This window comes from Narcine bancroftii, chromosome 6, assembly GCF_036971445.1.
Source record: "Narcine bancroftii isolate sNarBan1 chromosome 6, sNarBan1.hap1, whole genome shotgun sequence".
NCBI classification, from domain to species: domain Eukaryota; kingdom Metazoa; phylum Chordata; class Chondrichthyes; order Torpediniformes; family Narcinidae; genus Narcine; species Narcine bancroftii.
The window spans coordinates 47,282,652-47,307,486 of record NC_091474.1 but is presented as its reverse complement, the minus strand read 5'-3'; the positions used below and the strand labels follow the sequence as shown (position 1 = coordinate 47,307,486).

Genomic DNA, 24,835 nt, shown 5'->3' with positions numbered 1-24,835 from the left:
ATCAAATGTCTTCTGAACACACTTCTATAGCTTCCTCTAGCAACTCATTCCAGATACCGACAACCCCCGGAGTTAAAAAGGTTCCCCCTCAAATCTCCCCTCTTATGAATTGAGATCTTGTGGAGAAAAAAACATAATTTCTATGATAATTATTCTTTTTTTGTTCAGATGTGGTCACCTTATTTGGAATTTATGGGTTTATAAGTATTTTAATTTTTTTGATTGTGTTTGAAATATCACACAGCGTATGTAAGTAATTAACTGATTTTATTTTGCTCCCCTTGAGGGGTTTGTGTGGGAGCGGGGTGGGGCAGAGGAAAGGTGGTTTTGTTTATTTTATTTTAGTTTGTCTTGTTATTTATTTTTCTTTATATATGTATTTTAAAATTATAAACAAAGTATTCAAAAAAATCTCCCCTCTTAAACATATTTAATTCAAAAAAATATTTAGTCATATAGCACGGTGTCAGGCCCTTCTGGCCCACGAGCCCATGCTGCCCAATTACACCCAATTAACCTACAAACCTCACATGGTACATTTTGAACTGTGGGAGAAAACCTGAGCCCTTGGGGAAATCCCACGCAGACATGGGAAGAAGGTGCAAACTCCTTGCAGACAGTGCGGGATTCGAAACCCAGTGCAGATCGCTGGCCCTGTAACAGTGTTGCGCTAACTGTGTCACCCTTTCTAGTTCTGGAATGATCTAACCTAGGGAGAAACTGCAAGCATTCACTTATTCATACCCCAACCTTTCAAACATCCAGCCCCAGCAACATCTCGCCTGCAACTTGTAATGGCATCTTTCCAATGGCAAGGTAACCGGAAATCCACACGGCCCCCAAGTGGGGTCTCACTAAAGACCTGTTCAGCTACACCATGAGGACCTGACTCCCAATGAAGGCAAGGATACCAACCATCTTCTTTATCAGCTTGCCCACCTTCAGGGAACTCTGCTCATGTTTGGCACACCTGCCTTCGTCAAAGACGTTAAATAAAGGAGTTGGGATATCATATTACAGCTGTAGAAAACGTTGCCGAGACGACACTTGGAGTGGGCACATAGTTCTGGTCAAGCAGCTATAATAAATATGCTGGAAAGATTGCAAAAGAGGACCACCAGGACGTGCTGGCACTGGAGAGCTTGTGTTAGGGAGAGGCAGCAAGCGTGAGGACTATATTACCTGGAGGTGCCAAGCTGAGGGAGGGACCACCTCAGTTAAATATACAAAAGCACGAGGGGTGTAGGCAAAAATTAGCAATTTTCCCAGGGTAGGAGAGTCAAACAAAAGAGGGTTGGGGGGGGCGGGGGGAGATTTAATGGAACTTTGGGGCAACATTTTCCACTCCGAGGATCCTGTGTATATGGAACATGCTACCAGAGATGCATACAATTTGATGTTCAAATGACCTTTAGATAGGTGAATTAATAGGAGGCATAAGGGCCAAGCACTGGGCACTGGGACTATCTGAGGAGTAATGTGGTCGGCATGGATGAGTTGAACCAAAGGCCCAACTTCCACATTGTGTAACTCTTTTACAGTGGTTGCACGATGTCCCAGCTTCTGCCCTCACTGCCCTGACTGATTAAGGCTAGTGTCACCACCTTGTCTACCTGTGTCTCCACTTTCAGGAAAGTGTGCACTGATATATTGAGATTTCTAGGGCCATGGTCTTTTTAATATCTCCGAGGACATACGCCTACCATTTGTACTACCAATCCGAAAGAGAATTGTGATTAATAGGCTTTAATCACCTTAAAATACTTGCATGTTGCTGGCCTTGTTCCAAGGAAGGTACTGAGGGAGGGGGTTGGGCATAACAGCCTTTATGGGGTTATCTGGGAGGGAGGAGTCACAGGTTCAGGGGATGGGCCAGTACGTATATATACGCGGACACGCGGACACGCAGACACGGACACACGGACACACGGACACGGACACACGGACACGGACACACGGACACGGACACACGGACACACGGACACACGGACACACGGACACGGACACACGGACACACGGACACACGGACACACGGACACGGACACACGGACACGGACACACGGACACGGACACACGGACACGGACACACGGACACGGACACACGGACACGGACACACGGACACGGACACACGGACACGGACACACGGACACGGACACACGGACACGGACACACGGACACGGACACACGGACACACACACACGGACACGGACACACGGACACGGACACACGGACACACGGACACGGACACACGGACACGGACACACGGACACGGACACACGGACACGGACACACGGACACGGACACACGGACACGGACACACGGACACACGGACACACGGACACACGGACACACGGACACGGACACACGGACACGGACACACGGACACGGACACACGGACACGGACACACGGACACGGACACACGGACACGGACACACGGACACGGACACACGGACACGGACACGGACACGGACACACGGACACGGACACACGGACACGGACACACGGACACGGACACACGGACACGGACACACGGACACGGACACACGGACACGGACACACGGACACGGACACACGGACACACACACACACAGTGGTAACAACAAATTTAATCTCAAATCAGAAATGAAAGAGAACACTGGACATTTTCAGCAAGACAGGCAACGTCAGTAGAGAGAGAGAGGGGTTGATGGCTTTTCAGGTTAGTGGGTTTTCAGCTGCTCCTCTTCCCAAATTTCTGACCCCCCCACTCCAAGATTTCAAGTACATGCCATTTTTGTTCCATGACTTGGATTTTGATCAGTCATAGGATCATGCAGCACAAAAATGGATGCTTTTTCTGGTAAAAGACATCTTTGAGGGACTTATACCAGATATCTCACCTATTAAGCCAGTTTATTGCTCAGGGGTTTATGGGTAATAAGGAAGACAATTTTAGAAACAGTATTCACAGATTTTCATTATTAATAATTATATTTAACTGTTACAAGGACATTATTATTGTGCATACAAACCTTTTTAGAACCCCCTCCATTATTTCCTTTTCTTTGCTCGCCTCTTGCATCTGGATGGAAACTTTCACCAAGAATGCTTCAAAATTGCTAAGCAATTGTGGTTCCTCTTTCCGGAGTCGTGCCCAAAGGCTTTGCACCTCCTCCTGACTGAAAAATATATAATAGCACTTGATACCTGCTCCTGGAACAATGTCCTGCAAGGCCAGTCAGGACAATGCGTGAAGCTGCAGATCAATGGCTGATCACCTGAATCCAGAGCCTGATATGCTCATTAACAACTGCATTAAAGCTGGGGTTGTATGAATTCAAGATCATTCCAATGGCTGGAAGGATTAGAGACAGTAGTTAGAGTTACGTGGTCACATCCAAGGTGACCACCAGGAGAAGGTAAAGGGAATCTGTAGATTCCCTATGGCAACTCACCTCATTAACACCTTGGATATGGCTGGGGTCACAAACTTTCAGGAAGCAGCCGCAGTCACCTCTTTCACACTGCCATCCCTCCAAAGAAGCAGGAAAATTTACCCGACCTGCAGCACTCTGGAGCCTTTCCCACTGCACCAGAATTTACCTGGTTAGTCGGCAACCTGGCATTTTAAGGGAGGTCCCCCTCCAGTACTGACAATGTGAGAGCAGGTTGTGACACTGTTACGAGCCCAGAGGACCCCAAATCCTAACAGCAATAGATATTCACCAAGACAAATGGTTACTTAAACAAAAGTTACTTTTAATTATCTTTAAACATAAAAACGGAATCAAATTTTAACTTAACTAACCTAACTTAACCCCCTTATAATTCTAAGCGCACGTGTATGTAATGTATTTGTAAGATTTAAGATGTGCGGCCCAATGACGAGTACAGGTGTAGAAGTATGATTAAGAAGGGCATTTGCAAGGCTAAAAGGACATGAAATGGTGCTGGTGAGCAGAATAAAGGAGATTCTACAGGTAAAAGGGGGGATTGGGAGAGTGTTGGACCCATCAACAAGGCCATCTTCCTTTGGAGCCACAGGAGCTGGGTGGAACTTTAAATGAATACTTCTCATCAGTCTTTATTTGGGTGGCATGGGTTCATGGGCCAGGAGGACCTCTTACCGTGCTGCATCTCAAAGCAAAAAAACAAAAACTATAAATTTACTGTAGAGGAGATCATGGAGGAAATGAGTGACAACATGCTGAACCTCGATGGAAGTCTCGGTGGCCTTGGAGCTTGCTAAGGTGGACAACTCCTCAGGACTTGATGAAGTAAATTCTTGGACCTTGTAGGGAGCTGGGGGGAAAAAAATTGTGAAGGCCCTTCACGAGATATTTTCATAATCATTGCCCTTAGGTGTAGTGTCTGAAGATTGAAGGGTGTCTAAAGTGCTGCAATTATTTAAAAGGGGCAGCAAGGACAAGCCAGTCAACGATAGACCATCAAGCTTGTTGTCAGTGGTTAGAAGATTCCAGGAGGGGATTTTGATGGCAAGATCAACCAACATTTGGATAGTCAGGGACCGACTGGAAGTGGACAGTGTGTGGCGAATCATGGATCTGAACGAGATTTTTGAAGAGATATATATACATGGACTTTATCAAGGCCTTCGCCAAGTTCTTGCATGGCAGTTTAGTTGGATGATCAAATCACATGAGATCCAAAGGGAATTTGCCTACTGGATTCAAAACTGGGTGAGTGGAAGGATGAAGAAAATGTAACAGTGGAAGAACGCTGCTTCTGATTGGAAGCCCGTGACCAGTGGTGTGCCACAGGAGTTGGTACAAGGTCCACTGCTGATGGTCATGTTAATATTTTTCATGGCACTGTAGTTAAACAGGATTAATAAACGTGCTTGACAGCAAAATTGGTGGTGTCCAAGTTTACAAATGGATCTAGAGCAGTTGGGTAGGCAGCCAAGGAGTGGAAAATGGAACTTAACTGTGACGAGTGAGAAGTGTTGCACTTTGGTAAGTCAAAGCAGGGCAGGGAGGTGTGTGGCAAGGCCCTGGAGAGTGTTGTAGAACAAAGGCACCTAGAGGCATAGTTCTTTGAAAGGGCTAACTCAGGTGGACAAGGAGGTTAAAAAAGGCATTTGGCATGCTCACCTTGGGCAGGATATGGAGTGTGTAAAAGTGAAGGTTCCAATCTTTTCACATTTAGAATGTAACGTTCATGAAATTCTTTGTCTATCGTAAGGAAGACAGAGTCACCACTTTGTCCAGTGCCCCTCACAGAGATGAGACTCCAGCAAGGAACAAACTTATACCCCCTGGTTTACAAGGCCAGTGCTCGAACCCTGAGCTATTGGAGCAGTTGGAACAATAAACACAAAAGTGCTGGAGGAACTCAGCAGGTCTCGCAGTGTCATTAGGAAGTAAAGATACACAAGACTTGTACGTTGAAGAAGGGCTCAGGCCTGAAACGCTGTTGCACATATTTATCTCCTGCGAGACTTGCTGAGTTGCTCCCACATTTCTGTGTTTTTACTCCCATAAATTGCAGCATCTGCAGACTTTTGTGTTTCACTACAGAAGTTGAGATATCATGATTTGGCTGTACAAGACTTTGGTACACAGTTCTGGCTGCTCAACTTTAGGAAGGACGTTAGAAGGGGGGGGGGGGAGGAGGCAGAGAAGATTCATCAGGATGTTCCCAGGACTGGAGGGGTTGAATTATAGTGAGAAGTTGGATAGGCTGAGTGTTTATTCTCTGAAGTGAAGGAGGCTGAAGGGTTTATAAAATCATGAGGGGCTCAGGGTAAATGATTCTAGAACTAGGGGTTCCAGGTTTACAGTGAGAGGGGAAGATCGTAGGAGGGACCTACAAGGCAGAGAGAGGGTGGTCTGCATCTGGAATGAGCTGCCAGAAAATTCTAGAAGCAGTCACAATAACAACATTCAAAAGACATTTGGACAGATTTATGGACAGGAGAGACTTGGAGGAATTCAGATCAAGGGTAGTTACATGTGATTAGCCCAGAGTAGCATATTGGTCAGCATGAACTAGTTGGGCTGAAATTGGCTGTAGGGAGGAGGCAGCTATAGACACTTCCCTTCTTCTAATAGATCCCAGTTTCAGAGCATTGTCTTCCAAAGCGTGAGCTGCGGTATCCCAAATTTCACTCTTTTTAATCCAACAAATCAAACTCTGTGACTGTTACTTTATGTAGATTTAATTCAGTGATAGAACAGATAAACATCTTGCGTAGCTTCACCACAAGACTTTCATAACGATGAAAAACAAAGCATTTACTGTAGTCTGCTATAAAATACAAAGATATCTTGAGATACAAAAATTTAAAGAAAAATTTCTCGTGCTCACGCTTCCTTCACATCTTGTAGAATGAGAGCAAGCTGTTAGCCTGGGTGGATATTACGACATATTATATCTTAGTCACTATAGTAACACTACAAACAATAGTTCTCTTAAAGAGACAGGCACAACATTAACTAAGAGTTAAAAAAACACAAGGCTTTAACCTTTACAGCAGCATCCCTGAGGTAAAAATTTGGGGGAGTGGTACCTGGTAAGATTTACTGTACCCCTTGGGGCTATGAGAGGAAGTGGGTGGAGTTGATGGAGCTGTTGCTCAATTCAAGAATAAATTCACCCAGATGACAAGATGCTAGTGGAACTGTTTAGGCCTCTGTAAAGATGGATATGCAACTCCTTTACACTTCACCCCACATCAGGAAAAACCCATTGGAGCCAGAGAAGTCAAAACAGTCAAAGTAGAAGGCACAGAGGTGTAAAACATACAAAGCAGGAAGGGAATGGATGGGAGAAAGAAATCTGTTTAGTGGGGTAAGAGCAGGTTGAAACGATGGGTCTGTCAGGGCAAGAAAAAGAAGTGAGTTGTGAGAGTTACGTATGATCTATTCCATGAAGCCTGTGACTTGTATGAACTAACTGATCCCAGTTAGTCCCAACACAGAAACAGCAATGGAATATTTGCCAGACTATGGTAAGTTCAAAATCATCATTTTTATTAAACTATTAACCACATAACCATTCTCACTTAACTCTAAACTTTCTTAACTCTAAGCTTAAACCCCACTATACGCAAATGTAATTGTATTAATGTTTTGAAGTCCTAATTATTTCTGTTTAAATTGGAGTCTGAAAAGTTTGTTTTGAGGCTCAGTATTTTAAAGTCTTGATAAACTTGAAAGTCTGTTAAATTGTAATTCAGAAGTGATTACGAAGCATCAAGTTCTTTTAAATTGTTCCTTAAAGCAGTAATGAAGTGTTTGTTAACACTACACTTGCAAGTGGTCCCAGGAGTTAATGGCCAATCAGCCTTTAAAGTGTCTAGCATGAAAGGAAACTCTTCCCAACGCCGGCGTGAGATGATGTAATTTCATGTCATTGACGGCCTCAACCCCTAGTACAATCCCTGGCATCTGCAGACACCGGCGTCTGCAATCAGGCAAGTGTAGAATGGGCAATTGCATTGTGGGATTGAAATGACCCAAGTTTTTGCGTGAGTGCAGGAACGTGAAGGAAGAGAAGATTAAAATGCATGTATAAATGTTGCCGTGGGAAAGTAACAGCAGAGGGTCGGGGAGGGGGAAAGAGAAAGGAAATAAATAGCAAAAGTGGACAATTTTTAAACAGTGTGGGAAAGTTGATAGCATTTTAGTGCACAATTTATAAAGTCTGTGGGGGTAAAAAGCGATGGCAGACTTGACTTCCAAGAATGCCATGCGGCAGAGAAACTCCTTCATGAGTGCTCCGTGCATGCAGTCGGGCATACAACTCTTTCTCTGCCATACGGAATTCTGGGACGGCAGGTCCAACGTCACTTTTTCCCTTGGTATTTATAAATAGTGCTACCAACTTTCCCACACTATACAAATTATGCGCTATAGCCCTACCAACTTTCCCTCACTGATTAAAAATTGTCCGCTATTGCTATTTATTGTCAGCACTTTCCCACGGTCTATAATAAAGGTTAATATAGGTCGGCACAACAACAATGACAGGGGCTGAAGGGCTCATACTGTGCTGTATATAAAGCTTAATTATGTTATAATTAACCATCATTAATTTTGTTCAAATATAAGATCATAATACATTGATCAGGATTTAGAGGAGGTTCACCATTGCTTGATGTGTTATGGTATCACCAGTAGAAGGTAGACCAGTCCTAACCCTGAAGATGGCTCCTTGCAAGTGTGAAAGCGTTCAGTGTCCCAGTTAGGAGTGGTCAAGTGTGAAAAGCCAAACCCCCATTCCTATCCCAGGATATTGAACAGCCAATTTAGAGGGACACAAATGAGAAAGGGGCTATTGATTCAGTCCTTAGACTGTTCAAATCACTCTCCCTTTTGCTTTATTTCTTAAAAGAGCGGTCGAGAAGTGGCCTCCCTTTGGAAATCCACTTATTTCTCTAGTCCCCTTTTATTAGCAGTCATATTACAGCACCTATTCTGATTACTTTAATTCAACCCCAAGGGTCTAACACTAACCGATGTTCTGGCTACTGTGATATAATACAGACCAGTATATCTTCCTCTTTCTAGAGTGATCCCTGTTTTACTCCTGTGTGGGTGCCACACGGTCTTGACTCCTCAACTCCTGCTGTCTTTTGATTCAAGATGTCTGAATTTGACAATATATTTCTCCAAATCATGTGGCATTAACATCATCAATGAAGTCGGTTCCAATTCTTTGAAATTATGTGACCATTTATTGGAATCCTTAGTAGCTGCTAGCAACAGTTTCTTGGAAATCATGTGATCTTCATATCTCTGGCTTATAGACGTCATGACTCCAAAAGATGACCTCACTTGTGAATGTATTGTATTGTGTGAAATATCACTTCACCTTAACCTAGCATTAATATTAACACAGATCCATTACAGACTTGGCATAGTTTTGATAGTCTTTCCATGCATATACTGCACTAAACAATAATGTGTGATTTTATATGTAGCTGTAAAATTTCACTTACTCTTTCAAGAGATTCTTTGCTCCCAAATTGTCCATCAGCAGATGAAAGCAGTGTTCCTCATCATTGTCCATCACTGCCAATTGTTTGTCTGATCGATCCCAATGGATTCTTCTTTCACTCTGACTCTGGTCTGGATTTGCCTTCTTTACCACAAGCTTTTCTTTAAGCAGGAATTGGCCTGGATGCCAAAAAAGATTTTAAATCAATTAATATAAAAAGAACATTTATTTTGTATTTTGATCTGTTAAAGATAAAATAGCTCAGTGTTGTTCATCATATGGCCCTTTCAGTGCAATTTAGACACAGAACATAATCCATCGCTATCCAGAACCGTTCTTCATGGTTTCTTATTTCCCTTGATCTTCATCCAGCAAACATTTCTGCAAACTGGAAACAAATTGGGTAAAGATTTGTAGGTATAAATTTGTTAAAATTTCTCCAAATTAATTTGCACTGTCTATACCCAAGAAGCAAAAATACAGATTTCAGAGGTACAAATGGGTCTCAGGGCACTTTCTCTTAAATTTCCAAAGTTTTCGAAATAAGGTCAGTGAGCTGGTGGCACAAATCGGTACCTGGGGATATGATTTAGTGGCATTACAGAAACATAGTTGCAGGGTGGAGAGGACTGGGAATTAAATATCCAAGAATATCAGGTAATAAGGAAGGACAAGCAGGAAAGTAAGGGAGGTGGGGTAGCGCTTTTAGTTAAGGATGAGATCAGGACAATAGTGAGAGATGATGCAAGATCTAAAGAAGCAAAATGTTGAATACATTTGGGTAGAAGTTAGGAAAAGTAAAGGTGGGGGGGGAAAAAAATCACTGGTTGGAGTAGTCAACAGGCCACCCAATTCAGTTGCACAGGCAGTAAACCAAGAAATATCGGCGGCATGCAAGGAGGAACAGTAGTATTGTGCACATTGGCTGGGTGAATCAGGTTGGTCGAGGCAACCTTCAGGAGGACTTAATGGAAGGCATGCGTGATAGCTTTCTTGAATTGCATGTTAGTAAACCTACAAGGGAACATGCCATGTTGGATCTGGTCCTGTGCAATGAGAAAGGTAAAATCAGCGATCTTGTAGTTAGGGATCCTCTTGGAAAGAGGGATCACAGTATGATCGAGTTTATCATACAAATGGAGGGTACAATAATTTGGTTTAAAACAAGCGTGTTGTGCCTCAACAAGGGAAACTACAAGGAGATGAGGAAGGAGGAGTGTGGATTGGGAACACAGGCTATAAGGAGGGACGGTTGAGGAATGGTGGAGAACTTTCAAAGAGATTTTTCCACAGTGGTCAATAAAAATATATTCTAGTTACAAGCAAGGGCAGTAAGGGTGGGGACAGCCAACCCTGGATAACCAAGATCAAGGAAGGCATCAAATTAAAAGCTTGTTCTTTCAAAGTCGCCAAGTGGTGGGAAACTAGAAGATTGGGGAAACTTTTAAGAAGCAACAAAAAAACCATGAAGTGAACAATATGGAGAGGGAAGGTGGACTATGAAAAATGATTAGCACAAAATATAAAAACGGACAGTGAATGTGTTTATAATTATATAAAATGCAAAAGGGTGCCCAAAGTGAAGATTAGACCCCTAGAAGATGAGATATTGGGTAATGAGGAAATGACTGAGGCTTTGCCATTCACGGTGGGGACACACTGAACATGCCAAAGATGAATGTTATGGATGTGATGGGAGGGGAGGACCTGGATGCAGTAGCTCTCATCAAAAAGGTCTTATTCAGTAAACTTCGGGGTTCTAAAGATAGATAAGACCCCGGAGGAGCCTGATGGAATGCGTCCCAGGGTGCTGAAAGAAATGTCAGAAGTTTAGTGAGGCTTTGGTGATAATTTACCAAAATTCTCTGGTCAGGTCCTGGTGGATTGGAAGACAGCAAATATCAGGCTGTGGCGGCAGCTACACTGCTACTGAAAGAACACACGACTAGATGGGTTGAGCTCAGTGAGCAGAAAAACTGGTTTATTGCTGGCTGCAGGGCTGGACTTATACTCCCAGCCTGGACCTGGCTGAGAACTGCGCTGGGGGACGCCGACGTCACTCGGGTGTCACGTGGTCCCCCAACATGGGCTTCTGAGCCCGGTGCTGAGAAGAAGGGGAAACCCCCAATGGCGCCATTTTGGCCGGATGCCCCGCCGCATGGATTACAAGCATGCCGCCACAATGCCAAAAGGCAGGGAACTATAGGCCAGTTAGTCCAACATCTGTAGTTGGGAAAATGCTTGAAGCATTATTGAAGAAGAAATAGCGAGGCATCTGGATAGAAATGGATCCATCAGACAGACGCAGCCTGGATTCAGCAAAGGTAGGTCTTGTTTGACAAATTTACTGGAGGTCTTTGAGGATATAACGAGTGCGGTAGATAGAGGGGAACTGGTTCACCTGGATTTCCAGAAGGCGTTTGATAAGGTGCCACATAAAAGACGTACAGAAGATAAGGATGCACAGAGTTGGGGTGATGTATGAGCATGGATAGAGGATTAGTTAACCAATAGAAAGCAGAAGGCTGAGATACAGGGTGATTTTCTGGTTGGCAATTAGTGGTGAGCAGGGGGCCTCAGGGGTCGGTGCTGGGCCTGCAACTGTTCACAGTAGAAAGGACGAAGTGTGGTGTATCCAAGTTTGCTGATGACACTAAATTGAGTGGAAAAGCAAATTGTGCAAAAGGTATGGAGTGTTGGCAGAGAGATTTTCAGACAAACCCCACTATACGCGACTTCAATCAACGCAAAATTCAGTCACCGCAATTTGGAAAGCTGCGACCATTTCCTGTTTTACAGGTGCCATTATTCATTCACCGCAAGATCTTTCTGGAAATTTCTGGAAAACCTGAGTTACAAGTAGATTGTGTGAATGGCCTAAATAAAATCTGCGCAATTGACTGTCAGACTCAACGTGTGCCCCCTATTAAATATGGAGAAAAGAAAATGTGGAGAAGAATCTGACAATGATATTAAAAGGGAAAAGCAATTACTTTAGAAGAAAAACAAAGTTATTAAAGGACATGAAGACAGTGTTAGCAACGTGAAAATTCGACACAATCTCAGCTACAATGAATCCACAGTTCGTACAATTTTAAGTAAGTAGCGCGAATATAAAGAAAAAGGTAAAGTTGCATCAGTTTCTTGAAGTGCAAATTACTCAAACAAAGTCCATTCAGGATTGAAATGGAATGGCTACTTCATCTTGGAACTGAAGGTTGTAACCAAAAGCAAAAACCACTTTGTACAAAAAAAACATTCAAACCAGGAAAGTTTGGCATTAGAGAAACAAATTACTGAGTTGGAAAAGGAATGTCGGAAGAAGGTTACAGAAGACAAGAAAGCAGCATTAACTAAGTTCAAATTACGTTATAATACTTTACAAACATATCAGTATGAACGATTAATTCAAAGATCTAAGCAACATTATTACAAGTTGGGTGAAAGGCCTCATAAGGTATTAGCTTGGCAATTAAAAATGGAACAAGTATCGAGAACTATTAATCCTGTTAAAAAGAATTCAATAGTTACATATAAACCTCAGGAAATTAATGACCAATTTTATTCATTTTATCAATGTGATAGTACAGATTCTATCTCCAAGGTGTATATGTACAGATTGTAGTGTAGGATGACTGTGATTGGCTGAGAGTGTAGCCACACCTACTGGCAGGTCTTAAAGGATTGCTCCTAGCCAGACAAGGTCATTATGGATTGGTCAACCTACTTGTGATATGCTCCAGTCTTTTAGTTAATAAAAGCCTTGGTTTGGATCAACAAGTCTTTGGTTCTTTCGACGCGCTCTACAATCAAAAATTGTATACTTCGAGGGAAAACAGGATGATGGTTCTGTTGAATCCTTCTTATCCAAGTTAAATTTACCGGTTTTGGGGGAGGAAGAGGTAAAGGAATTAGAAGCTCCGTTTTCAGATTTTGAGATTAACGATGCCAAATGGAAAGTCGTTAGGTGATGATAGATTTTCAGTGGAATTTTATAAAGTGTTTTATGAAGATTTATCTTCTATATTTAGGGATGTGTTGCAACAAATAACTGAAGATCAGTCACTACCGGAATCTTGTTCAAGTGCGATAATTACAGTGATTCCAAAGAAAGATAGAGATCCATTGAATGTAGCTTTGTATTGACCAATTTCTGTATTAAATGTGGATTATAAAATAATGGCTAAAGTATTGGCAAATAGACTTGCTGAATATTTACCTCAGTTGGTACATACAGATCAAACAGGTTTTATTAAGAATAGACGTGCGTCTGATAATATTCTTAGATTGATAACATTGATCAATGCATCGAGACAGCATCACAACCAATGGTGGTTGCGCTTGATGCGGAAAAAGATTTTGAAAGGGTTGAATGGAATTTTTTTATTTAAGGTGTTGGAGAAGTTTAATTTTGTCCCTTTTTTTTTAACTGGTTGGGTTAAAGCATTGTATAAAAATCCGATTGCTAGGGTGGTGACGAATGGCCAAACTTCTTTGCATTTAAATTATCGTGATCAACTTGTCAAGGTTGTCCATTGTCACCAGCCTTGTTTGCATTAGTCATTGAACCATTAGCTCAGCAATTTGACAGAATGACAAGGTTAAAGGGATAAGAATTGCAGATGATGAATATAAGATTAATTTATTTGTTGATGATGTATTGATTTATTTGACACATCCAGAACATTCTTTGAAATATTTACAAGAATGTTTAGTTCAATTTTGGGAGTTATCTGGGTATAAGGTGAACTGGGATAAGAGTGAAATATTGCCAGTTTTGGAAGGGGATTATAAAGAGTGTAAAAATATTATAAAATTAAGATGGTCAAATAAAATTAAATATTTTGGGGTAGTTGTGAATACAAATTATCAATCTTTATACAAGTTAAATTATGTACCTTTATTGAAAAAGTTTAAAATAGATTTGATTAAATGGAAGGATCTTCCATTAACATTAATAGGTTAAGTAAATTGTATTAAAATGAATATTTTTCCTCATATTCAATACTTATTTCAGTCAATTCCATATTGACTTTCAAAGGGCTTTTTTCAGGATTTGAATAAGGTGATGAGGAAATTTTTATGGAAGGAAAAATTAGCTTGAGTAACTTTACAGAAATTGACATGGAAATATGCACTAGGTGGACTCCAGTTGCCTCATTTTCAAAATTATTATGAAGCTGCACAGTTGAAGTTTGTTAGTAGAATGATGGATATTAATCAGCCTCCTAGTTGGGCCATAGTGGAGTTAGCCTATATTTCTGAATTTGATGTTCACCAGTTTATATATAAGTGGAATTTGAATTTATTGCAGGGATACGATATGCCAGTATTAAAACATTTGTTAGAGATATGGGTTAAAAGAAGTGATGTTATAGGAACAAAGAGTAAATTATCAATTCAAACTTCATTATATCAAAATCAATTTACTCCTTTTTCAATGTTTAATAGGTATTTAAAGAGATGGCATTTTTAGGGTATGAAAGTGATTGCGGATTGTTCTGAAGAGGGACAGTTTCTTTCTTTTAATCAATTGACCGAGAAATTTGGTATACCAGTAAATTCTTTATTTGTGTATTACCAACTTAGAGTTTTGATAATTATGGTAAAGAGGTGAGTTTACCCAAGTTAATGAAATTTGAATCTTTGATTTCCTTTATACCAAAGAGAGGTTTTATTTCGGATATGTATCGATTGTTACAGGAAACTATGGAAAAACCGAATTTGAAGAAATCTAGAAATAAATGAGAAAGCAATTTAACATGTTATATCTCAAGAGGATTGGGAGGTTATGTGTCATGAAGGGGTAACTAAATTGATTAATGTAAGATATGGTTTGGTTAATTATAATTTTTTGCATCAGTTATACTTGACTCCTGAGAAATTGAAAAAAATACGGATTTAGTAATTCGGATCTTTGTTTTAGATGTGGGTTAAGTACTGGAACTTTTTTTTTAAAAACATGTAGTTTGGTAAATGATAAGGTACAACCATTTTGGGAAAAAGTTAGGTTGGTTTTGGAGAAGTTATTTAAAATTAAATTACCATGAAATCCAGGATTTTTTTGTTGGGTTATATGGTTTCTTTGACTGGTTTGGGGTTGGATAAGTTTCAAATAGCATTTGTATGTTTGGTGTTATCTGTGGCACGAAAATGTGTAGCAATTACTTGGAAAGACAATGTAAAGATTAATATAGCGTGTTTGCTATATGGAGAAAATAACACAATTTACAAAATAATTACTCTTTTTTTGTTAAAATATGGTCATCTTATTTAGAATATATGGGTTTGGAAATATCTTAAAATAATGTATATATTTTATGTTTTCTTTTTTGGCTCCACTTGAGGGGGCTGGCTGAGGGGGAGGGAGGGGGGGGGTTACTATATTGTATACAAACCTTTTTTTTCCTGTTGTTACTATTGATTTTATGTTGTTTTTAAAAGTTTTAAATAAAGTTTTAAAAAACATTCAAACCAGAGCTTTAAACACCTTTCTGCTGCTTGAAGGAACTAAATTTCAAGGGGATATGGAAACAGTTGCTGCAAGTTTGGGTTGGTTTGGCCTCTTTAAACATTGAACAGGATGACACAAAGTAAGAATTACAGGGGAAACCACTGCAAAATTTCCAGAAATCCTTCACAAAGGATTTGAACTTGTGGAAGCCGCCAAGGATTTTCAACTAAATGTCGACCCTGACGTGGAAAGAAGCTTGGAAATCTGCAATTTAGAAAAAAGCAACCGCGAGCTGTAGGAAATTGTAAAATGTGGAGAGAATAAAAAAATGTAAATCTGTGCAGTCAACTTTGGACAAATATTTTTCTAAGAAATAGTTTAGTTATGATGTAATTATGAAAGAAATGAAAAATATAATAATTATTTTAATCATCCTTAACAGTTTTGGCATAATATGCAGCTAAAAGTTGTTTTTAAAACACATTTTTATGTCTTGATGGACGATCTGAAAGGACTGGGATTCATTGTAATTATTCCCATTGATTTAAAAAAATAAAATCGCTTAACGTGAATTCATCTCGTGCGAGTAAACATTGGGATGAATTAATCGTGTAAAGCGGGATTTGCCTATAGAGAGGATAGGTGCAAGTGTCTAGCAGATGGAGTATAATGTTGGCAAATGGAGGTTATCCACTTTGGAAGGAAGAATGGAAGATAGCATTACTTTAATGGCAAATGATTGCAGTTTGCTGACATGCAGAAGGACTTGGGAGGGCTTCGGTGATAATTGCAAAAGGTGCAGCAGGCGACCAAGAAGGCAAATGGAACGTTGGCCTTCATTGCGAGAGGGATTGAATTTAAGAACTGGGAGATTGCGCTGCAACTGTACAAGGTACTGGTGAGGCAGCATCTGGAGAACTGCATGAAGTTCTGGTCTCCTTACTTGAGGAAGGACGTACTGGCTTTGGAGGTGGAGCAGAGGAGGTTCACTAGGCTGATTCCAGAGATGAAGGAGTTGGCCTGTGAGGAGAGATCAAGTCGCCTGGGACTGTACTCGCTGGAATTTAGAAGAATGAGAGGGGATCTTACAGAAACACATTATGAAAGGCACAGATAAGATTGAAGTAGTCAAGTGGTTTCCAATGATAGAAGAGACTAGAATTCGGGAACATAGCCTCAAGATTCAGGGTAGTAGATTTAGGACAGAGATGAGGTGGAACTGCTTTTCCCCCAAAGGGTGATGAATCTGTGGAATTCACTGCCCAGTGAAGCAGAGGAGGTGACCTCAGTAAATATATTTAAGACAAGGTTGGCTTGATTTCTACATAGTAAGGGAATTAAGGGATATGGGAAAAAGGCAGGTAAGTAGAGATGAGCCCATCATCAGATCAGCCATGATCACATTGAAAGGCAGAGCAGGCTTGATGGGTCAGATGGCCGACTCCTGCTCCTGTTTCTTATGAAACCTTGAGCAAATAAGAAGCGGGTGAAGTCAGCAGGTCAGACATCATCCGGGGGTGGAAGTAGTCAGTATCCCAGGTGGAATGCTTTTCTGAATCATCTGAATCAAAGCTGGGAAGGAGAGACAGCAAATCTAAAAAGGAGGTATGTTACAGCTTGATGAGGGGCTCGGGTCCAAAATGTTGATAATCCCCTTACTGCCAACAGATGTTGCGTGATCTGCTGACTTTCTCCAGCACTTTTGTCCCCAGCATCTGCAGACCTCCTGGTTTAACTACAGTACTATTCACCTATTTCGGGGCAGAACTGACAGCCTCTCACGGCATTAACTTTATCAATAAATAACTTGATAGACTTCCCCATAATTATTCCTGCAATCAAAATTAAAAACTTATCTGGAAGGCTGCAAACGGACCTAATAGGTTTGTGGAAGGGTTGAATTTATTTGTGTGCTTTGCCATATTTTGGCAAGGTCTGCTCCCTTATCTTCCCACCAACATGAAAGATGATTGAACTCTATTTAAGATGAATAATTATTTCTGTTTGTAGTTCCTATCTTCTGTGCTGACTTTGGGCAACTCTGCAACAGACGTTCCAGTCACGTGCAGAGGAGGGGGGACCGAGTTTACACTGTTTGACGTTTTATCTTGATATTGTATTTTCAGTTTCATTCCCTTTTCTTCATTGTACTCTATTTATTATAAAAACCAATTTTAAAAAAATTGGAAAAGAAAGAAGGTCCAGCCATTCTGCTAAAAATCCATTTTTAAACTCGATTCCTTGCAGCCAAAGTATAAATGTTTAATACACAGTTGAAATTTAAAGTTATTTTTGAAACTCACTAAATCCATCGGTAAATTCCTCCATAGTTAGCTTCCCATTCCCATCTGCATCCAATGCATCAAACACGTCTTCCAGTTCCTCTGAACTGAGGGGCAGCTCTGCCTGAAGATGCTGGAAAAATAAGAAACACGTTCCAGCCAATTCCTTGCTGCACTGGCCCCGTCAGTACAGCCAATGCAGACGTCCAGGCTGTGGAGGGGCAGATATCGTTAGCTATTCCCAGCGCATCTGGAAAAGGAGCGTGACAAGACTTAAAAGGACTTGAATCTGGGCAGGTTGGAAACAGTCCTGTGCAGGCAGAAAGCCTTACAAATAAAAACAACACAAATCAGACTGAAAATATTGCCATACCATGGAGAGAGAAACATTTCAGGCCAACCACAGCAGAATTGGCGTGAAAAATAAAACGCAAGGGCAAATTCAGTTTAAACATTATGATGCAAAAGGCTTCATAGAAAGGTGACTTCAAACCTAGCACTTTTTGGAGTCAAATATACTCAGTTCTTGGAGGAATAAGAAAATAGGAAAAAAAAAGATACAAAATTTAATAGAAATACACTGACAATTAATCAGAACAAATGAAGAAATGGAGATCACAATTCTCTTTACATATTCTACAACTGCAGTATCTCAATTAATTTTTTGCAAAATACTTCTATTAAAAGAATTGACGACAAATGGTCAGCATGGATAACACAATGCCTTTACAGTGCCAGCGATTGGGACTGGCGTTCAAATCCCCCGCTGTTAAGGTGTTTGTATGCTTTCCCCATGACTGTGTGAGTTTCCTCCAAGGGCTGTGGGTGCAATTGGGCTCGTGGGTCGAAAGGGCCTGCTAACCTGCTGCTAGCCTAAATTTAAAAAAAAATTAAACTCAAAATTCTTCTCTTTCCAAATAAACTCAATGTTTTATATCTGATTTGTGTTTCTTTTATTTGTTAGGCAGGTGACTTGGATGCTTCAGGCACAGGGATTACTACTTGTACATTTTATCCAGGAAGTAACACCATACCTTGGGTTGGTATCATGTTGGATTTTAGTTATGGTCAATAATAGAAGGATGTGGACTGAGAATCAAACAGGTATGGGATTCCAGATATGGCAATACAGGAGCCCCATAACCTGGGCAGATTGAGAACAGTTCTGGTTATCAACCACTTTGTATGAAACAATAATGAAACTTTTCCCTCCACGAATTCCCTTTAAATCTTATTTCTTTCACCTTAAATATGTGCAAAATATGTCTCTTAAATAGGTTTCTCCAGTACTTGTGTGTATTTAAATCTGCTCCTTCTGCTTTTTGATACATAGTTCTACAGCACAGAAACAGGCCAACAAAGACCAGCTCATCAAGGCTGAACAACGTGCCTTCCTGCTACAATCTCACTGGCCAACATTATGTCCATGCCCCTCCAACCTTTCCCCCACATCCGTGCAGTTATCCAAGGATGTGGAGGCTTTGGAAAGAGTACAGAAGACATTTAGCAAGATGTTGCCTGGTTTAGAGGTTATGGGCAATGTGGAAAGATTGGATAAACTTGGGTTGTTTTCTCGAGAGAAAAGGAGGCGGAGGGGAGACATGATGGGCGGGGGAGGGGGGGTGGGATAAACTTGTCATAGGGTGGACAGTTTGATTCTTTTCCCCAGGGCCAAAGTGTCATCCTACTAGAGGTGGGGGGGGGGGGTGGGGGAGTGGGGAAGGTTAAGAGTGATGTGTGGGGCAATTATTTTATGAAGTAAGTTGTATGTGCTGGAATGGACTACCAGGCATAGTGGTGGAAGCAGATACAGTTATGGGGTCACCATGGTTAGTGTAGCAGTTAGGGCTGGCAATCAGGATTGGGGTTCGAATCCCGCGCCATCTGTATGAAGTTTGTACTATCTCTCAGTATCTTTGTGGGTTTTCCCTGGGGCTCCAGTTTCTTCCCACCATTAGAAACGTTCCAGGGGTTGTAAATTGGGCGGCATGGGCTTGAGGGCCAAAATAGCCAGTTACTGTGCTGTATTTTGAAATTTTTTAAAAATATTAAAACAATTGTAGTGTTTAATAGCCTTCCAGACAGACTCACAGGTATGAAGGGGAGAGAAGGATATGTATGTGTGAGCAGATTTTTCATTTGATTCGGGCATCATGCTTGGCACAGACTCATGGGCTCAAGGGCATGTTCCTGTGCTGCTCTATGCTTAAAAAAATTCCAAAAGAGTCAAAGCAGGCCCTTTGGCACAACTAGGCCATGCCAATCAAGTTGGCAGTATGGTCTAGTCCCATGTCCCTGCACTTGGTCCATATCTTTCCAAACCTTTGCTACCCACAAAACTGTCCAAATGTCTTTTAAATGTTGTAATTGATCCATCTTCCATTGGCAGCTCATTCCAGATACAAACTTCCCTCTTAGTGAACAAATTGCCCCTGAAGCTCCTCTTAAATCTCCCCCTCCCTATCACCTTTGCCCTCGAGTTCTAGAATCAGTGCCTCTGGTGGGGGGTAAAAGACAGAATCTGATCTTCATTTCATCCATGTCACTCACTACTTTTTTTAAACCATCACAAGGTCACCTCTCAGTCCCCGAAGCTCCAGGGAATAAAGTCCCAGTCTCTCCCTGTAAACCAGTGGTTCTCCACCTTTTTCCTTCCACTCACATCCCACGTTAAGTTATCCCTCTGCCACCGGTGCTCTGTGATTAGTAAGGGATTACTTAAGGTTGAGAACCACTGCTATAAATTCAAGCTCTCCAGTCCTGGTGAAGTTCTTGTCAATGCCCCCTGCACCCTTTCCAACTCGGAAATAATAATACTCAGCGCCAATGATCCAAGCTCAATGCTTCCATTCATGCAGGTTCTCTCACTCATATCAAACCTCCAGATCTCTTTTGTTAATAAATCCTTTACATTCTCGGTCACAGATCAAGAAAAATTCCTCGGCTTTCTTTGTCAGGTCCAGCGGATGGCTGTCGTGACTCTCTGTCCTCTCCCACTCAACCCCAGAAATATCATTTTCCCCTTCGACTGCCGACTCCACCAGGGGCACGTTGTTAGAAGCTGCCATGATTCAGATCAAGACTGGAATCTTGAGGGAAGCTGGAGGCTCTCAACCCAGCCTAGGCAGCATCAAGTCAGAAGTCACGGCTTCAGGTGAGGATCCATTTTTGGGAAACTATTTCTTGGCCTTGTTCTGTCCTTTCCCCAAATTGCGGGCACTTCCATTTATTGGTGGTATCTAGAAAAAGAAATAATTTTGCAAATCTGATTTCTTTCATTAATGAACTAAACAAATAACTTTCCTCAATTAAATGCCAGTATAACAACTTGAAATGCAAAGAGGTCAATGAAAAGGTTGAACAGTCACAAAGTGCAGTAGTCAAACTGCACAATTAACATTAACTGCTTTCATCAGGTGCTCGGACGCAGATAATGCTCCGGCAGATGCGGCTGGGGGGGGGGGGGGGGGGGAGTGCAGCTGGGATGTTCAGGTGGCCGCGGAGAAGACGCTTTTCTGTCACCTGAATGCGCCGACTGAAGGAGAGCTGCGTCTGAGCAAACTCCAGCTCCTGTGGACTGTGGCCGTAGACCCACTGCTGCTTTCAGGTGCAACGGGAGATTCTCCAAGCCAGAGAATATACCTACAGGAGGAGGGTGAGGTAAGTGCTCTCCCTTTCAGGTGGCCTCCCGTCAGCCACATTGGTGTACAATAGATGGCTTTTCAGTCAGGTATTCTGGCCACCTGAAAGGGCTAACGATAGTGTTAGTGGCGCGGCTTGCGATCGTGGCTTCAGTTCTCAAACATCTGAAGTTTATGGTATTGCGGCTCTTATGTTAAGCAAGCTTGGCCACCCCTGCTATACTTAGTAAGGCCCCAAATGGGAGGTTATTCAGGAAGGTTTAGACACTCAGTATTCATGGGGAGGTAGTAAACTGGATTTGACATTGGTTATTCAGGAGAAGCCAGAGACTGATAGTGGATGATTGTTCTCAGACTGGAGGCCCGTGACTAGTGGTGCCTCAGCGATCGGTGCTGGGACCATTGTTGTTTGTTGTCTACATCAATGATCTGGATGATAATGTGGGAAATTGGATCAGCAACTTAGCAGATGACACTAAGATTGGAGCCGTTGTGGACAGCAAGGAAGATTTTCAAAGCTTGCAGAGGGATCTGGACCAACTGGAAAAATGGACCAGAAAGTGGCAGAAGGAATTTAATGCAGAAAAGTGGTGAGGTGTTGCATTTTGGAAGGACCAACCAAGGAAGGACATGTACAGTAAATGGGAGGGTAATGAGGAGTGCAGTAGAACAGAGGGATCTGAATATGCAGATACATAATTGCATGAAAGTGGTGTCACATGTGGATAGGGTTATAAAGAGAGCTTTTGGCATACTGACCTTCATAAATCGAAGTATTGACTACAGGAGTTGGGATGTTATGTTAAAGTTGTATAAAACATTGGCAAGGCCAAATTTGGAGCATTGCGTGCAGTTTTGGTCACCTAACTATTGGAAAGATATCAATAAGATTGAAAGAGTGCAGAGAAGATTTTCTCGGATGTTGCCTGGACTTCAGGAACTGAGTTACAGGGAAAGGTTAAACAGGTTAGGACCTTATTCCCTGGATCGTAGAAGAATTAGGGGAGTTTTGACAGAGGTATTTAAAATTATAAGGGGTATAGACAGGAGTAAATCTAGATAAGATTTTTTCCACTGAAGTGAGATACAAACCAGAGGACATGGGTTAAGAGTGAGAGAGGAAAAGTTTAGGGGAAACTTCTTCACACAGAGAGTGGTGAGCGTGTGAAACAAGCTGCCAGCTGAAGTGAACGAGGGCTCAATTTTAACATTTAAGAAGAATTTGGACAGGTACATGGATGGAAGGCGATGGACTGATTGCAGATATGTGGGACTAGGCAGAAAAATAGTTTGGCACAGATTAGTGGGCCAAATGGCCTGTTTTATGTGTAATATTCTATTGTTAAGCATATGGTAAAGGTGAAAGTTCCATTATTCTCATGTACATTTGTAAATTTAGAATGTAACATGCGTGAAATTCTTCAACTTTTGTCTATTGTAAGACAGACAGAGAGTCGCCATTTTGTCCAGCACCCCTCCCAGAAACCTGCAGCACCTGGTGTTCCAAGGCTGTGCCCCCTCCAAGTACTGGCCAGGCTTGAGCCTGCTTAGCTTCCGAGATCAGACAATCCCAGGCATATTCAGGCTATTAGGAGCAGTTTTCTCTTCAACATAGGAAAGGTGTGCTCAATTGGATTTAGATCAGGTGACTGACTTGGTCTTTCAAGAATTTTCCAGTTTTTAGCTTTGAAAAACTCAGTCTGTTTGGGATCATTGTCTTGTGCAGGATCAAGAGCCGTCCAATGAGCTTGGAGGCATTTGCTTGAACTTGAGCAGATGTTTCTCTACACCTCATAATTTATTTTGCTACTACCATCAGCAGTTACATCATCAATGAAGATAAGTGTGGAGTCACACATGCCCAGGCCATAACACCCCCACCACTGTGCTTCACGGATGATGCTTTGTCTCTTGGGCAGTTCCTTTATGCCTCTATACTTTGCCCTTGCCATCACTCTGATGCAGGTTAATCTTGGTCTCATTTGTCCAAAGACCTTTTTTGCAGAATTCTGCAGGCTCTTTTAAATCCTTCTTGCCAAACTGTTACCTGGCCATCCAGTTTTTGTGGCTAACTAGTGCAGTGTTGCCTCTGCATTTCGTTTCATGAAGTCCTCTACAGACAGTAGTCATTGACATGTCCACACCTGCCTCCTGAAGGGTGTTTCCGATCTGTCGGACATACGTTTGGGGATTTTGCTTCATTACGATGAGAATTCTTGTGTCATCAGCAATGGAGGTCTTCCTTGGTCTATCAGTCCCTTTCCAATTACTACTGAGCTCAGCAGTGTACTCTTTCTCATGATGTTCCAAACAGTTGGTTTTCATAATTCTAACATTTGGGCGATGTTTCTTACTCTTTTATTCTTTTTTCTCAGCCTCATAACGGCTTCTTTAATGTTCATTGGCACAACTCTGGTCCTCATGTTGAAAAATGGCAACTACAGACTCCAAAGGTGATCAAAAGCTTAGAAGCAAGGCTAGCTCTCTTCTACCTGTACCATTGAAGCAATTAAACATACCTGAGTAATCACAAACACCAGTGAAGCAAAATGTCCCAAACATTTATGGTGGCCTGAAATGGGGGGGGGGGGGGGGGGGGCGTCTATATATAAAAAGTGCTGTAATTTTTACATGGTCAAGCCAAAATGTATACAAATAACCTGGAGTGTTGCACTTTAATCACATGTGAACTGTTTGGTTACACTTTAAAAACTGGGGCACAGGGGCAAATCAAGGGAGAGAGCGCACAATAATAATAGAGGAAGGGAAGAGTCTTGGGGGAGGGGGGGCTAATGGAAACTTGAGAAGTCGATGTTAATGCCATCTGGTTGGAGGGTGCCTGGACAGAATACAAGGCGACGTTCCTCCAATTTGCAGGTGGTTTCAGTCTGGCAGGGCAAGAGACCACAGACTGACATGTTGGGATGGGAATGGGGCGGTGAATTGAAGTGGGTGGCCACCGGGAAATCTCTGCTATTGCGGTGCTGAATAGAGTGATCTCTCAGTCTTGTGTCCCGTCTCTTCGATGTGAATTATCCACATTGGGAGCACTGGATGAGTAGATGACCCCTGCAGAATCTCAAGTGAAATTTGGCTTCACGTGGAAGGACTGTTTTGGGCCCCGAATGGTGGTGAAGGAGGAGGCGTGGGTGCAAATGTGGTCACAGAAGGTACCAAGGGGACAACTGGTGGGTCGAGGGTAGAGGACGAGGGAGGGGCCCCTGTGATTGGCGGAGAGGGGAAGCTGTGTCTGGTGGTGTGATCACATAGTAGGTGACTGAAATGGCAGAGGTTGAGATGTTGGATGTGAAGGCTAATGGGGTGCCTTGCCTGTGTAGGCTTATAGAGTGTAAATTGGAAAAAGCAAAGAACAGACATAAAAATAATAGTAAATGAAATCAAAGATAATCAAAATGGCTTTTAGAAATATTTAAATAACAAGAGGATCCCTGGGGAAAGACATTGGCCTACTAAAGAACCAGTAAGCTAATGCATGAGGTAGTGGCAGCCATT

The 24,835-nt window shown here is 41.9% G+C and overlaps 1 protein-coding gene across 3 annotated transcripts in view; it reads right to left on the bottom strand.

Moving 5' to 3' along the window:
• cracr2aa (calcium release activated channel regulator 2Aa) overlaps positions 1–24,835 on the bottom strand; it is a 91,731-nt gene that overhangs the window by 51,833 nt on the left and 15,063 nt on the right. For all 3 annotated transcript variants that reach the window (XM_069884886.1, XM_069884888.1, XM_069884887.1), the window contains exons 2-5: positions 20,561–20,920; positions 17,703–17,814; positions 8,947–9,124; positions 3,014–3,160 (exon numbers count right to left, since the gene is read on the bottom strand). In XM_069884886.1, coding sequence (XP_069740987.1) covers positions 3,014–3,160; positions 8,947–9,124; positions 17,703–17,814; positions 20,561–20,749 — 626 coding nt within the window. In that variant the 5' untranslated portion in view covers positions 20,750–20,920. The remainder of the gene's footprint in view (positions 1–3,013; positions 3,161–8,946; positions 9,125–17,702; positions 17,815–20,560; positions 20,921–24,835) is intronic.